General features: G+C 42.3%; 1 protein-coding gene across 1 annotated transcript in view; it reads left to right on the plus strand.

The window, feature by feature from the left end:
* The window catches only part of LOC112101906 (tubulin alpha-8 chain), a 21,842-nt gene extending 9,455 nt beyond the window's left edge, over positions 1 to 12,387 (plus strand). Inside the window, exons 2-5 of the mRNA XM_024192833.1 lie at positions 1,305 to 1,527; positions 8,365 to 8,513; positions 10,063 to 10,743; positions 11,954 to 12,387. Coding sequence (XP_024048601.1) covers positions 1,305 to 1,527; positions 8,365 to 8,513; positions 10,063 to 10,743; positions 11,954 to 12,247 — 1,347 coding nt within the window. The 3' untranslated portion in view covers positions 12,248 to 12,387. The remainder of the gene's footprint in view (positions 1 to 1,304; positions 1,528 to 8,364; positions 8,514 to 10,062; positions 10,744 to 11,953) is intronic.
* The last annotated feature ends 629 nt before the right edge of the window (positions 12,388 to 13,016 follow it).

The following is a 13,016-nucleotide window of genomic DNA, read 5'->3' on the forward strand; positions in this document are numbered from 1 at the left end:
TATATATATATCTCTGCCTACTTTTTCAGGGGGTGTGGCAAGGACTGGTTTGTACAAGCAGGCCTGTTGAACGTGGACAGTCAAGCCATATGTTTACGTATTAAAAAGGGCACTGAAAAGTTGGGGTTGTTTTTTCTTGGTAATTTGGGGTAGAATCAGTATTCTGTGAGTTTAATGGTGGTGTTGACACTTTGATACTGGCTTCTGACCAGCTACACTACGCTGGGAACAGTCTGAGTGTTGAGCAGTTGAGTTGGCTGGTGGGGGTGCAGCAAAACTTTGCTCAGACAGTAGTAGGAAATCTTTCAGTGCTGACTAGTTTGGGAAAAGAAAATAATCCTACTTACACTAAGATATACACGCAAAGCAGTGCATGTACCTATAGCTTTGTGTAAGAACCTAAAGTTCCATATTTTTTATGAATTCAACACTGGGGGGAATCATTTTACAAACAATTACTTTCCTTGCAGGATGCACAACTTAAACTTGTTCAGAGTGTGCCCTAAATGAAATGGTGAAGGGGTGACGGTTAGGATCAGTTTTATGTACACCTCTTCCCCGATATAACACGGCCCGATATAACATGAATTCGGATATAACGCAGTAAAGCAGCGCTCCAGGGGGGCGTGGCTGCGCACTCCGGCAGATCAAAGCAAGTTCGATATAACGCAGTAAGATTAATTTTTTGGCTCCCGAGGACAGCGTTATATTGGGGTAGAGGTGTACTTTTAAGACTAATGGGATAGGGAAGGCTTGTTTTCTGGCCTTGTATATACAAATTTAAAAGGGGGGAAAAAATGAAATAGCCTCAGTTTCCGTAAAATATAGTGCTCCCCTCTGGTGGTGGTGCTGCACCTGATAACTAAATAAACTTCTGGAGCTGGGTTGACACGGATAATACCAATGACACACAGGCTGGTGCTGGCCAATTAACCTTTAATTACATTCAAAATGGAAAAATCAATATTTCTCAAATAGGGAGGACAGAATTTGCTAGGGAAGGAGGTGAAACTTTACATTCAGGTCTCTGAGAGGACATGAAGAATGAGCCTATAAAATGTTATGTGACAATGTCCAAAGGGTTTTTCTAGATGAAAATAGATGACTGAAGGAAGGTTTTGTGTTAACAGTTGTAATCTGTTCCAGTTGTCACTAACCCTAATACAATGAGGCCAATGTTATGGGTGCAGTTTTAATAATTCTGCAGTATGGTAGTTCCAAGCAGTCTGTGCTGGGTATTTTGCTAGTCAAGAAAGCCACTGTTCCTGCTAAGAAACCTTAATTTTCTTTTTTTCTCTGTACAGCGTGAGTGCATCTCAGTCCACGTTGGCCAAGCTGGTGTGCAGATTGGCAATGCATGCTGGGAACTCTACTGCCTGGAGCATGGCATTCAGCCCAATGGCACCATGCCAAGTGACAAAACAATTGGTGGTGGTGATGATTCATTTAATACCTTCTTCAGCGAGACTGGTGCAGGAAAGCATGTCCCCCGCGCTGTGTTCGTGGATCTGGAACCTGCAGTGATAGGTAAATACAGTCAGCAGTGTTGTATTGATTTGTAAGAGACATGCCATGGGAACTGGCACAACTGACAGGCTGGAATGTTGGTCTGAGGGTCCCATTTCCCTTGTTTCTGTTCTGATGCCTTATAAATATTCTAAATGCTTTAAATTCTCTCTGTACAAAGCTTACCCCAAGTATGTAATCATTACTCTTCTGCCAAGCAATGCATAAGATTTTCTGCTTTTTCATTGTCTCTAGACAAGGCACCACAATTAAAAAAAAAAAAAATGTACTTCAAAGTTGGAAGAATTAACAAGACATTAAACACTTTACCTATGAAACAATGTCAGCAAAGTATCTACAGGCACCAGCAGCCTTTTTGGATTTATTGGGTACTATACATCCTGAGAGCTCTTTAAGCACCTTGCTATTGTGCATTAAAAATATTCTGTATGCTCCATGGCTTTACATTTTATTTTCCTCTAACAGTAACCACTTGCTAGTGTCTCACTTCTGCAATTCCTTCTCAATCCCCTTTCCTCCCCTGTCAGCATCCCCCTTTTAGCTCAGCTAGCATTTTCCAGCTACTGTTCCCTCTTGACTTCTTCCAGCCTCTTTATAAAATTACTTATGCACTTTGTCACTGCCCCAGGCCCACCGCCCCTTTTGCTGTCTTCCTCTGTTTTTCATTTTCACTCTTCAGTCCATGGTTCTTGTACATGCCTTGCAGTGCTAATGCAAAAAAGTCTGGCAAAGACTGTGCTTTAAACCAGTGCATTCTAGAACTTCACAGATATCTCTTAGCAAGTCCATTTCATTTGGTGCCTCTGTTTTGTTTTCCTTTTTTTGAAAAAATAGTTTTTCCCTTAAATATCAGCTTGATAGGTTACAAATCATGTTGGGTAAATCGTCATGCTGATCTGCACCAATAAGTAAAGTTGTCTCTTCAAATCTCATGCTGCTTTGTCATAAGTCAGATTTTTTTTTTTTTTAAGGCTTAACTTTTGGGTTAAAAGCCGAATATATGCAAAAACAGCAGACAATTTCATCTAGAGTTAATTATAAAACCCAATATTACTTTCTACCTGGCTTTAATTAAACTCTGTGGTATCTCATTACCATACATTTTAGAATTGCTAAAGCCAAATGAGATAGCAAGTGCTGTGCTGAATGTACCTTGCACTTTGTGGTTTGGCAGAAGGAGTGTTTTACGTCAGTAAACATGAGTACAGATTTTTTTTCCAGATGGTGGAAGATCTTGGCTTCCAAAGGAAGCTTCTTAGTCCTTGGCTAGTGAGATTGGCAGGATGTTCTCAGGTAGGCACACACTGGACTTCCTGACATACTGGACTGATCAGCAACTAGGACAATCCAGTTCTTTGAGTGTTAGGCTGTATAAATATTCCACAGTTGGTGATTGCTCATTTAGTGCGCTCACATCGGAGAATTTTCTAGTCAGCAGTGTCTTTTGGGGAAGTCCAAGTGCTCTTCCTCTTGTGCTCACAAGGGTATAAAGGGTTGAACCAGTCTGCAACACCCAGTTTCTTCTCTGCTGCGTGTGGTACATGAAGAGAGAGGCACCAACAGTATTTAACCTCCACTTCGGCATTGTAGTTACATAGTCAGTTTGGTTAGGTCTATGGGATGCTGTGGGGGGGCAAAGGTGGTCTTCCCCCAAGGTTGCCGATGGTCAGCCATGCCAGCTGGTACCATAGGAAGTCCCTAGGCTTTAACTGCCCATCCTGCAAAGTAGTTATCCCTGTGAATATCCTCTCAGTTGCACCAACCTGCTTTGACACCGACCAGGCAGCAGATTTGACCCTGTACCTGAGGACAGCATACCGTTCATTATAGGATCATTGCCTTTCCTTCCTTTTGGCAACATCAGGCTCATTTCCATCAACCTTGGTCCATCATCACCTCAGTGTTGGGTATGGGAGGTGGTCCAAAGAAGCTATGCCATTCAGTTCCTATCCTCTCCCTGTCCCTCCTTAGGGGGACCCCTCCCAAAGAGCCTACTTAGACAGAAATGCAGTCCCTTTTTGCAGTGGGCACTATAGAGGAGGTACTTCCTCAGTAGAGAGGAGAGAAGTTCTATTTAAGGTACTTCTTCATCCCCAAGAAGACCGGAAGCCTCGGACAAATACCTGCCTGAACACCTATGTCAAGAAATGAAAGTTCAGGATAGTCTCCCTCACATCAATCATCCCATCCCTATATCAGGAGAACTCTTGACCTCAGGGATATGTACTTTCACATCATGATATGTTTGGTGCACCAGCATTTCCCAAGGTTTGTGTTGCACAGCAATCACTACCAATACCAAGTTTTGCCTTTTGGGCTCTGAGTAGTGCTGCACGTGTTTATGCCTAGCAGTGGTGGCCTACCTTGGAAGGACAGACATCCAGATGTTCTCATGCTTAAGCAAGTGGCTGGTCGTGGCCGCTAAATCTCAGGTCTGGGTCAACATCCTGTCCATTCTCCAGCTGTTTGCACATCTAGGCCTGCTGGTGAATGAGAAGAAATCCACATTAACACCTATGTTGCACATAGAATTCATTGGGACCATATAGCCTCTGCATGGAGTAATTGCCTAACTACCACTTGACAGGTTCTGGATGGTGCATGATCTCTAGCCCAGTGGTTCCCAAACTGGGGTTTGCGAAATGTTATAGGGGGTTCTCAGGAAAAAAATCCCTAATGGCGGACATAGCTGTCCCTAGGGACCCCAGGCAGCACAGGGCCAGCAGCCTGGAGCCCCTGGACTTCCAAGAGCTAAGCAGATCAAAGCAAGCGTATCTATCATACTGAGGAGATTAAAACTTCAAGACTCCTTATAAGAAATGGAAAGGGAAGTGGATATTTTTTGCTGTTTTTAAAATTAAATAGGCAGCTAGTGTTTTTAAAATTATTATAAAGAACAAGTTTAGGCTTCGTTGTAACGTGTGTTGTTTGCCTGGACTCCTCAAGACCTGAATGCTTGTTTAGGAGGAACTCTTTGAGTTGGCTTCTTAAATACCTTCATGCTGTTTCACATCTGATACTCCTTGATGAAACATAGGAGACTTGTCTTATAACAGGCTTATTCAAAGTGATACAAGCTACGAAAGTGAGATCTTGGAAGTGTTGCTGTTTTCATAATGTAATAAAAATACTGCAATGATCGATTAATAATAAATAATAATAAAGTGTAATAATCATGTCATAAAATGTTTTATATTTCCAAGATCACTGCTTTTATAATTTATACTCAAAGGAGAAAATCCCTGGAAATATTCATTTTTTAGGAGAGGGTTCATGAGACTTGACCTTTTAGTGAAAGGGTTTCACAGGTGGTTAAAGTTTGGGAACCACTGCTCTAGCCCCATCTATGGTTCCAACCCCTGATGTACGTAAGATCATGCCTTGAGCTGATGGATTTTATGGCAGCACCTACATTCTTTGCCCCGCACACAAGACTCTCTGCTTCCAGAGACTTTAGGCATGGCAGTCCTAGGTCTACTGGCTGGCTCTCCCTCTGGTTGTCCTCCAGTCTCTAGATTAGTGGAAGGACCCTGGCAACATTCACAAAATCCCCATTCAGCCCCAGTTCACTTTCAAGGGCCTGGGAGAGATTGTAATCACATGTAGTATCTTTGAAGACCATATTGTATTAAGCTAATGAATTGCTGTGGATCAGGGATTTTATGCAACTCTTGATGGAGGGTTACCACAATACCTCCAGGAACAAAAAACAGTAGAGGTGACCAAGTTGAATCACTTGGGTTATAAACACATCCAGAGAGGTATACCCACTGGGTAGACTTGCATATATTGGTTCAAACTGGGTTGTCCAGAGACCAACAGACAAAGAAAACACTTTTGATATAAAAAGATTAAACTTAGGACTGCCTTTCTGTTAGCAAATAGAGGACCTTGTGTCCAAGGGGGGGCCCCAACTCTTACAGAAGGGTTGGAAGGACTTGGTCCAGCTAGGACCCCATAAGATGGATGGGCACCTCCTAATATGTTTACAGTATGCTTAAATCTGTTTTTCTCTGTAATACTTTTACTTTAAGAATAAATGTGCTTGCTTAGAAAGAGTTGTATGGTAACTTGTAACTGTTGGCACTTGTACCACTGTTTATAGCCCATGGGGGGAGAGCTATTTAACATCTGTATCAATGACCTGAAAGAAAATATTAAAATTATCACTGACAAAGTTTGCAGATGACCCAAAAATTGGGGGAGTCATGAATAATAAAGAGGTCATCGATTCAGAGTGATCTAGGGTGCAAGCAAACAGTGTGTTTTTTAATATGGCTAAATGTATCCATCTGTGAATAAAGAACATGGTCCAGCCTTGCAGGATGGGGGACTTTATCCTGGGAAGCACTGACTCTGAAAAAGAATTTTGGATAATCAACTGAACATGAGTTCCCAGTGTGATGCTGTGACCAAAGGGCTAATGTGTTGCTGGGGTGTATAACCATGGGAATCTCAAGCAGGAGTAGAAAGGTTACTTTATTTCTGCATTTGACAGCTGCTAAGGATTGAAAACATTCTTATAGTGAGAGACTCAAGGAGCTCAACCTATTTAGCTGAGCAAAGAGAAGGTTAAGGGGTGATTTGATTAGTCTAAGTATCTAAAAGGGGAACAAATATTTAATAATGGCCTCTTCAATCCAGCAGAGAAAGTTGTAACGATCCAATAGCTGGAAGTTGAAACTAGAAAAATTCAGTCTGGAAATAAGGCATAAACTTTTAACAGTGAAAGTAATTAATGATTGGAACAATGTACCACGGGTCGTGATGGATTCTCCCTCATTGACAATCCTTAAATCAAGATTGGATGTTTTTCTAGAAATTTACTCTAAGAACTACTTTGCGGAAGTTTTCTGTCCCTAGAATCCCCGGATCCTAGATTTCTTCGTAAGGTGTTGTCAGAATCCACATCAGTGAGGTCATGCACCTACCTGTGTTCTTCCCCAAATTTCATGCTGGCAGAGAGGAGTATAGACTGCACCCACCGAACATGCACAGAGCCATATTGTTCTATGTGGACAGGACGAAATCCTTCCAGAAGTCTCCCAGATTGTTTCTGGCTTACGCGGAGAGACTCAAAGGATGAGCTGTATCTACACAAGATATCAAAATGGATAGCCCAGTGCAACAGGAGAGAAGGACCCGGCAAAATACAAGTCCACTCCACCAGGGACCTGTCCACCTCTGTAGCCTCTCTAGCAAACTTGCCAATCCAGGATATTTGAAAAGCAGTGATCTGGTTGTCTGTACACATTTTAGCAAAGCACTACACATTGGTGCAAGCAGCCAGGGATGATGGAAGATCATGTTAGTCTGTGTTCTTAGGAAAAATAATGGGCTAGCTCTTATGACCCACACGCCATCCCTGCTACTTTGGAATCCTGATATCATTGGCTCTTGTGAAAGAACTGGTGTTGGGGTGATTCTGCCCATAAAGGCCTTATGAAGTGCACAAGGAAGGGTGCATGCACCAATCCAAATATACTCTTGACTAGAACATTCTCTGGCGCTTGCACTGGATATGTGCTCGCCAACTGCAGAATAGTCCACATCTCGAACATCAGTTACTGTATGGATAAATGTACCTTCTTCTGACTCATCTTCCAAGTGACGCACAGACTGGTGTGATGAATGATGACTCATTCAACAGTCTGGATTGCACCCATTTTACCAAGCAATCAAACCTTTTTTTTTTTTTCCCATGCTGCCAAAGGCAAGGTCTTACATCTAGTAAAAAAAGACTGAGGACTGCATCCTGGTCAGAGAATATTGAGTAGAAGTAGAGGTGATGTATTGAGAGAGAGCATTGGTGAGACAACTACTGAAATATTGTGTCCAGTTGTAGGATCCCTATTTTAAAAACGATGTATAAAAATTGGAAAGGGCTCAGAAGAGCTATGAAAACATTGGGAGGAAGAGTGGGACAGAAAGTTGAAATGACTTGCTCCTGGTTGATAAGTAAACTGCACAGGGAGAAGATATTCTTCAAACTAACAAAGGCACATGGTTAAATGGCTGAGATTAATCTAGGAAAAAAATCATTAGAATAAGATGCAGATTTATAGCCATTTGATAACCAACCATTTGAAGGAATTATCTTGGGAAGTGGTAAATTATCATTTTAGGCCAGATTTCTTAACGGTATTATAACACCTGGAGTGATCTTCAAAAGCGCCTGGGCATGCTTAATTCTCTTCTGGCTTCACTGTGCATTTAGGTACTTCTGGGGTGCTTTCCGCATCTTTAGGTGCCTAAATATCATTAAAAATCATGATTATTTTTCTTTATTTTTCTCTATATCCTTAAATAGAATTTGGAAGTTTTTCCAAATATAGCCCAGTAACTTGTGGTTGAATTAGACATTTGATGTATGCTTATGTAGTCAGAAAAGAACTTTCTCCGCTGCCGGCGTTGTAGGAGAAAGTCTCTGGCCTGTGTTATGCAGGCGATCAGCCTAGATGATCATTGTGTTATACCTTTTGGCTTTAGAAATCTGAGTATAAAATCTGGAAAATTGCTGCTTTAAAGCAAAGTATTTATGAAACATAAGTTGTTTGTATAGTTTAATATTTGCCCATGCCAGAGTGGTATTGAGGCCAAAAAATTCAAACTTGCATACCTGAATAAGCGACTTGATTTTCTTGGATGTTAAACATCCACTGAACCTAGCAGGCATCCTGGGTATCTTCTAGCGATGGCATCTCTAAAGTCAAGCCGTTTTTGTTGAGCTGTCTAGAGGTAGGTTTGGGTGCCTTATTTTAGGCATGTGAGCTTGAAAACTTTTGTCTAAACCAAAATTAACTTACTGTAAACTCATGCACAATATTCCCTTTCCAGACGAAGTACGAAATGGGACATACAAGCAGCTTTTCCACCCTGAACAACTGATCTCTGGCAAGGAGGATGCTGCTAATAATTATGCTCGAGGCCATTACACTGTTGGGAAAGAGATAATTGACCTTGTTCTGGAGCGTATCAGGAAGCTGGTAAGTTCCAGTTTTTCTGCACTGAAGATTGTACCTTTTAAAGATCTTTCTACATCATGGTTTGTGAGGTTTGGAAATTAATCTAGTTAAGTGCTCAGATGTGTGGGGGCTCAGAATTCAGCTCTGTAGTCTGTTGGGTCATGTACAGCAGCTGTAAAATTCTGCCGTTCTCTTTAGTCATGTGAAAATGGACTACTCCGATCAGAGGAAAATCTAAGACCCCTTGTGACTCTCTTCTTGGACTGCAATTGAACCAGCACCCTCAACTTGCCTAAAAAGCATGTTTATATCAGACCAAAAAGTTTGTTTCAAGTTTATCTGACAAATTCACAAAGTCCACGGCTGAGGCCTATCCACATAACACCCTGGTTTGCATTCTTATCGATGAGAAGGGACCAGTCCTTAGCTGCAGCCACTGCAGCGTTTTAGCCTCCACACCTGAATGCTTGCTTTTGTGGGCTGAAGTCTGATCTTCGTGTTCAAATGTGTTTCCTTCTAACTTCATTGTTTTTTTTTTTTTTTTTTATGAACAAAGATACAAGGTGGGAGAGAAACTATGACCATGCTGTGAGGTCTCAGGCTCCCTCAGTCTACACACCATGTGGTGAACTAGCTGAGGTGAAGTCCCAAGTTTATTTTCTAGCTCCTTTTAGGGGTAGTTAGTATGTGCTTTGCATTTTGAGCCCCTGGAGTCCTTGCTCTAAATATTCAATCTAAATTAGGGATGAAGTGCCAGGGAAGTCTTTCTAAACAAGTCTGTTAGAGGGCACACAAGACTAACTCAATAAATTCTGTCTTGTTCCTTTTTCTCTTGCAAACTGTCAACACTTGTTAATTAGTCCTGGGAGTCATTGCTGACCAGTATGTGACCCTGCACCCTTGAGGAGAAAGTGCAGTGTTAATCTTTAACAGCTCAGGGAAAGATCTGAACTAGAGCTTCCTTGGATAGTCCAATATGTTGCAATTCACTGCACTGGATTCAACAGCCTTACGACATTTTCTGGGAATATGCAGGGCTTAAATCGCACTGGAACTTAGGATAATAGTCAGTTCTAGATCTGTCCAGAACATCAAATAAATTTGTTTATAAATAGTAAATTATAAAGGTGGATTGATTTTGGCTGATTCTAGACACTGCTGGTGTGCAGGGTGAATGGCTATTTGCTTAAATGACACTAAGAAGCTGACAAATCCAGCTGTGTATCTCACTGAGATAAAAAGGGATAAATGGGTCTTGGGAAATATGGTGCCACTAAAGTGGAGTGAGGTAGATCTGTACTAAAAGGACTCTCAGTAAAGGGATGTCCAAGAATACTATAAGCAGGTTTGTCTGGTTTTGGCTTCTGGGGAGGAGGGTTGTCCTGACTAATACCCTGATGGATAAATAACTTTTTTCCTGCAGCTTGAGAAGGGTTTTCACCCATCTTTGAATTCATAAGAGCTGAGCAGATGTGTGAGCTCCTTGGGAAGAAGGGGTGTGTGTAGGTGTGTGTTTTGTATTCTAAAAGTTCAGACTTGCCCACTGTAAAATATTTTTTCTTTCTTTCAGGCTGACCAGTGCACTGGTTTGCAGGGCTTCCTGATTTTCCACAGTTTTGGGGGAGGCACTGGCTCAGGCTTTACTTCACTGCTGATGGAGCGCCTCTCAGTTGACTATGGAAAAAAATCCAAGTTAGAATTTGCAATCTATCCTGCACCCCAGGTCTCCACAGCAGTTGTTGAGCCGTACAACTCCATTTTGACTACCCACACCACTCTGGAGCATTCCGACTGTGCCTTTATGGTTGACAATGAGGCCATCTACGACATTTGCCGTAGGAACCTGGACATTGAACGCCCTACCTACACCAACCTCAATCGCCTCATTGGTCAGATAGTGTCTTCCATTACTGCCTCCCTCCGATTTGATGGTGCCTTAAATGTGGATCTGACCGAATTTCAGACTAATCTGGTGCCTTACCCCCGTATTCACTTCCCATTGGTAACCTACTCCCCAATTATTTCAGCAGAGAGAGCCTACCATGAGCAGCTCTCTGTGTCGGAGATCACCAATGCTTGCTTTGAGCCATCCAATCAGATGGTTAAGTGTGATCCTCGCCATGGCAAGTATATGGCCTGTTGTATGTTGTACCGTGGTGATGTTGTCCCCAAGGATGTCAATGCTGCTATTGCTGCTATCAAAACCAAGCGCACAATCCAATTTGTTGACTGGTGTCCTACTGGTTTTAAGGCAAGTCTCTTAACAGCTGCTAAATAATTATTCAATGATTTTTACTCCCTTGTTGTACATCAATGGCTTATTGAAATGTATCTTTAAAGCTGTCGTGTAGGTATCTAGTGGGCTTTATAAAACATCTTAGGGGTAGGAGCTTGCATTTGTTTGTGTGCAGAGCTCTTTAAACAGTTATATGAAGTAAAATTTATGATCTGGAGGATGGCATGGATTGCACCCTCAGCAACTTTGCAGATGACACTAAACTGGGAGGAGTGGTAGATACGCTGGAGGGTAGGGATAGGATACAGAGGGACCTTGACAAATTGGAGGATTGGGCCAAAAGAAATCTGAGGTTCAACAAGGACAAGTGCAGAGTCCTGCACTTAGGAAGGAACAATCCCATGCACTGCTACAAACTAGGGACCGAGAGGCTAGGCAACAGTTCTGCAGAAAAGCACCTAGGTGTTACGGTGGACGAGAAGCTGGATATGAGTCAGTGTGCCCTTGTTGCCAAGAAGGCTAACGGCATTTTGGCCTGTATAAGTAGGAGCATTGCCAGCAGATCGAGGGACGTGATCGTTCCCCTTTATTCGGCATTGGTGAGGCCTCATCTGGAGTACTTTGTCCAGTTTGGGCCCCACACTACAAGAAGGATGTGGAAAAATTGGAGGGAGTCCAGCAGAGGGCAACAAAAATGATTAGGGGGCTGGAGCACATGACTTATGAGGGGAGGCTGAGGGAACTGGGATGATTTAGTCTTCAGAAGACAAGAATGAGGGGGGATTTGATAGCTGCTTTCAACTACCTGAAAGCAGGTTCCAAAGAGGATGGATCTAGACTGTTCTCAGTGGTACCAGATGATAGAACAAGGAGTAATGGTCTCAAGTTACAGTGGGGGAGGTTTAGGTTGGATATTAGGAAAAACTTTTTCACTAGGAGGGTGGTGAAGCACTGGAGTGGGTTACAGGGAGGTGGCGGAATCTCCCTCCTTAAAGTGGTTTTTAAGGTCAGGCTTGACAAAGCCCTTGCTGGGATGATTTAGTTGGGGATTGGTCCTGCTTTGAGCAGGGGGTTGGATTAGATGACCTCCTGAGATCCCTTCCAACCCTGAGATTCGATGATTCTATAAATAAAATTTAATGTCTTGCTTTTTACTATGTGGTCAGTAACTAATCACAGCCATCCCCAAACCCTACAGGAAAACTAAGTGTGTTCTCTTTTCCAGGTTGGTATAAATTATCAGCCCCCAACCGTTGTTCCTGGCGGTGATCTAGCCAAAGTTCAGCGTGCAGTCTGCATGCTCAGCAACACCACAGCCATTGCTGAAGCATGGGCCCGTCTGGACCACAAGTTTGACTTGATGTACGCCAAACGTGCCTTTGTTCACTGGTATGTGGGAGAAGGGATGGAGGAAGGAGAATTCTCAGAGGCTCGGGAAGACTTGGCTGCACTTGAGAAGGATTATGAAGAAGTGGGCACAGACTCAATTGATGGAGAGGATGAAGGCGAGGAATATTAAATTTCACAGAAGTGAAATGCTAAGTTTTCCCATTTTACTACTTTTTCCTCGATGTAAATGGGAAACCTCTGATGAATGTAAATCCATTGATTTTTAGTATTCCATACCAAACTGCTTAGAATAAACCTTTTAAATCAGGACCATTTGCTATCCTTTAACTTTGCATCAACTGACTCTTTCCACCATATATAAATGAATAGCCAAAAGTTCTACATATTAATATCTGTATCTGAGTGACAAGCAAGTTTTAATTTATGAAAATGACAGTCCAAGTGCCTTATACAATTTACCAGAGCAACTTCCATTCCTTTCTTAGAAATGGTGCCAGTTCAGGGGCAAATGGCCCATATTTGCCTTTTGTACATTTCCATTCATATTCTCTAAGATGAAACTTCACTGTGAAAAATCACGTAAATTGGAGCTTTATAGCTTACAGAATAGTCTCTTAATGAAACCGTATAGGAGCACCCTACCAAATTCACAGCCATAAAAAATGTATCATGGAATGTGAAATCTGGTCTTTTGTTTTTAATTTATAAGTGGGGGGGGTCACACTCAGGGGCTTACTATGTGAAAGGGGTCATCAGTACAAAAGTTTGAGAACCACTGAATAGATTTCATGAGGGAGACCAGTGTTTCTCAAATGGGTGGGTCCTGCCCCAAAAGGGAATTGCAGGGTGTGGTTTGCAAGTTATTTGGGGGTGGGAGGGAGGGTTGCAGTATTTCCATCCTTCTGAGCTGCCTTCAGAGCTGGGCAGCCAGAGAGCAG

The sequence above is a fragment of the Terrapene carolina genome, unplaced genomic scaffold, assembly GCF_002925995.2.
Source record: "Terrapene carolina triunguis isolate 2854851 unplaced genomic scaffold, T_m_triunguis-2.0 Scaffold195, whole genome shotgun sequence".
Taxonomy (NCBI): domain Eukaryota; kingdom Metazoa; phylum Chordata; order Testudines; family Emydidae; genus Terrapene; species Terrapene triunguis.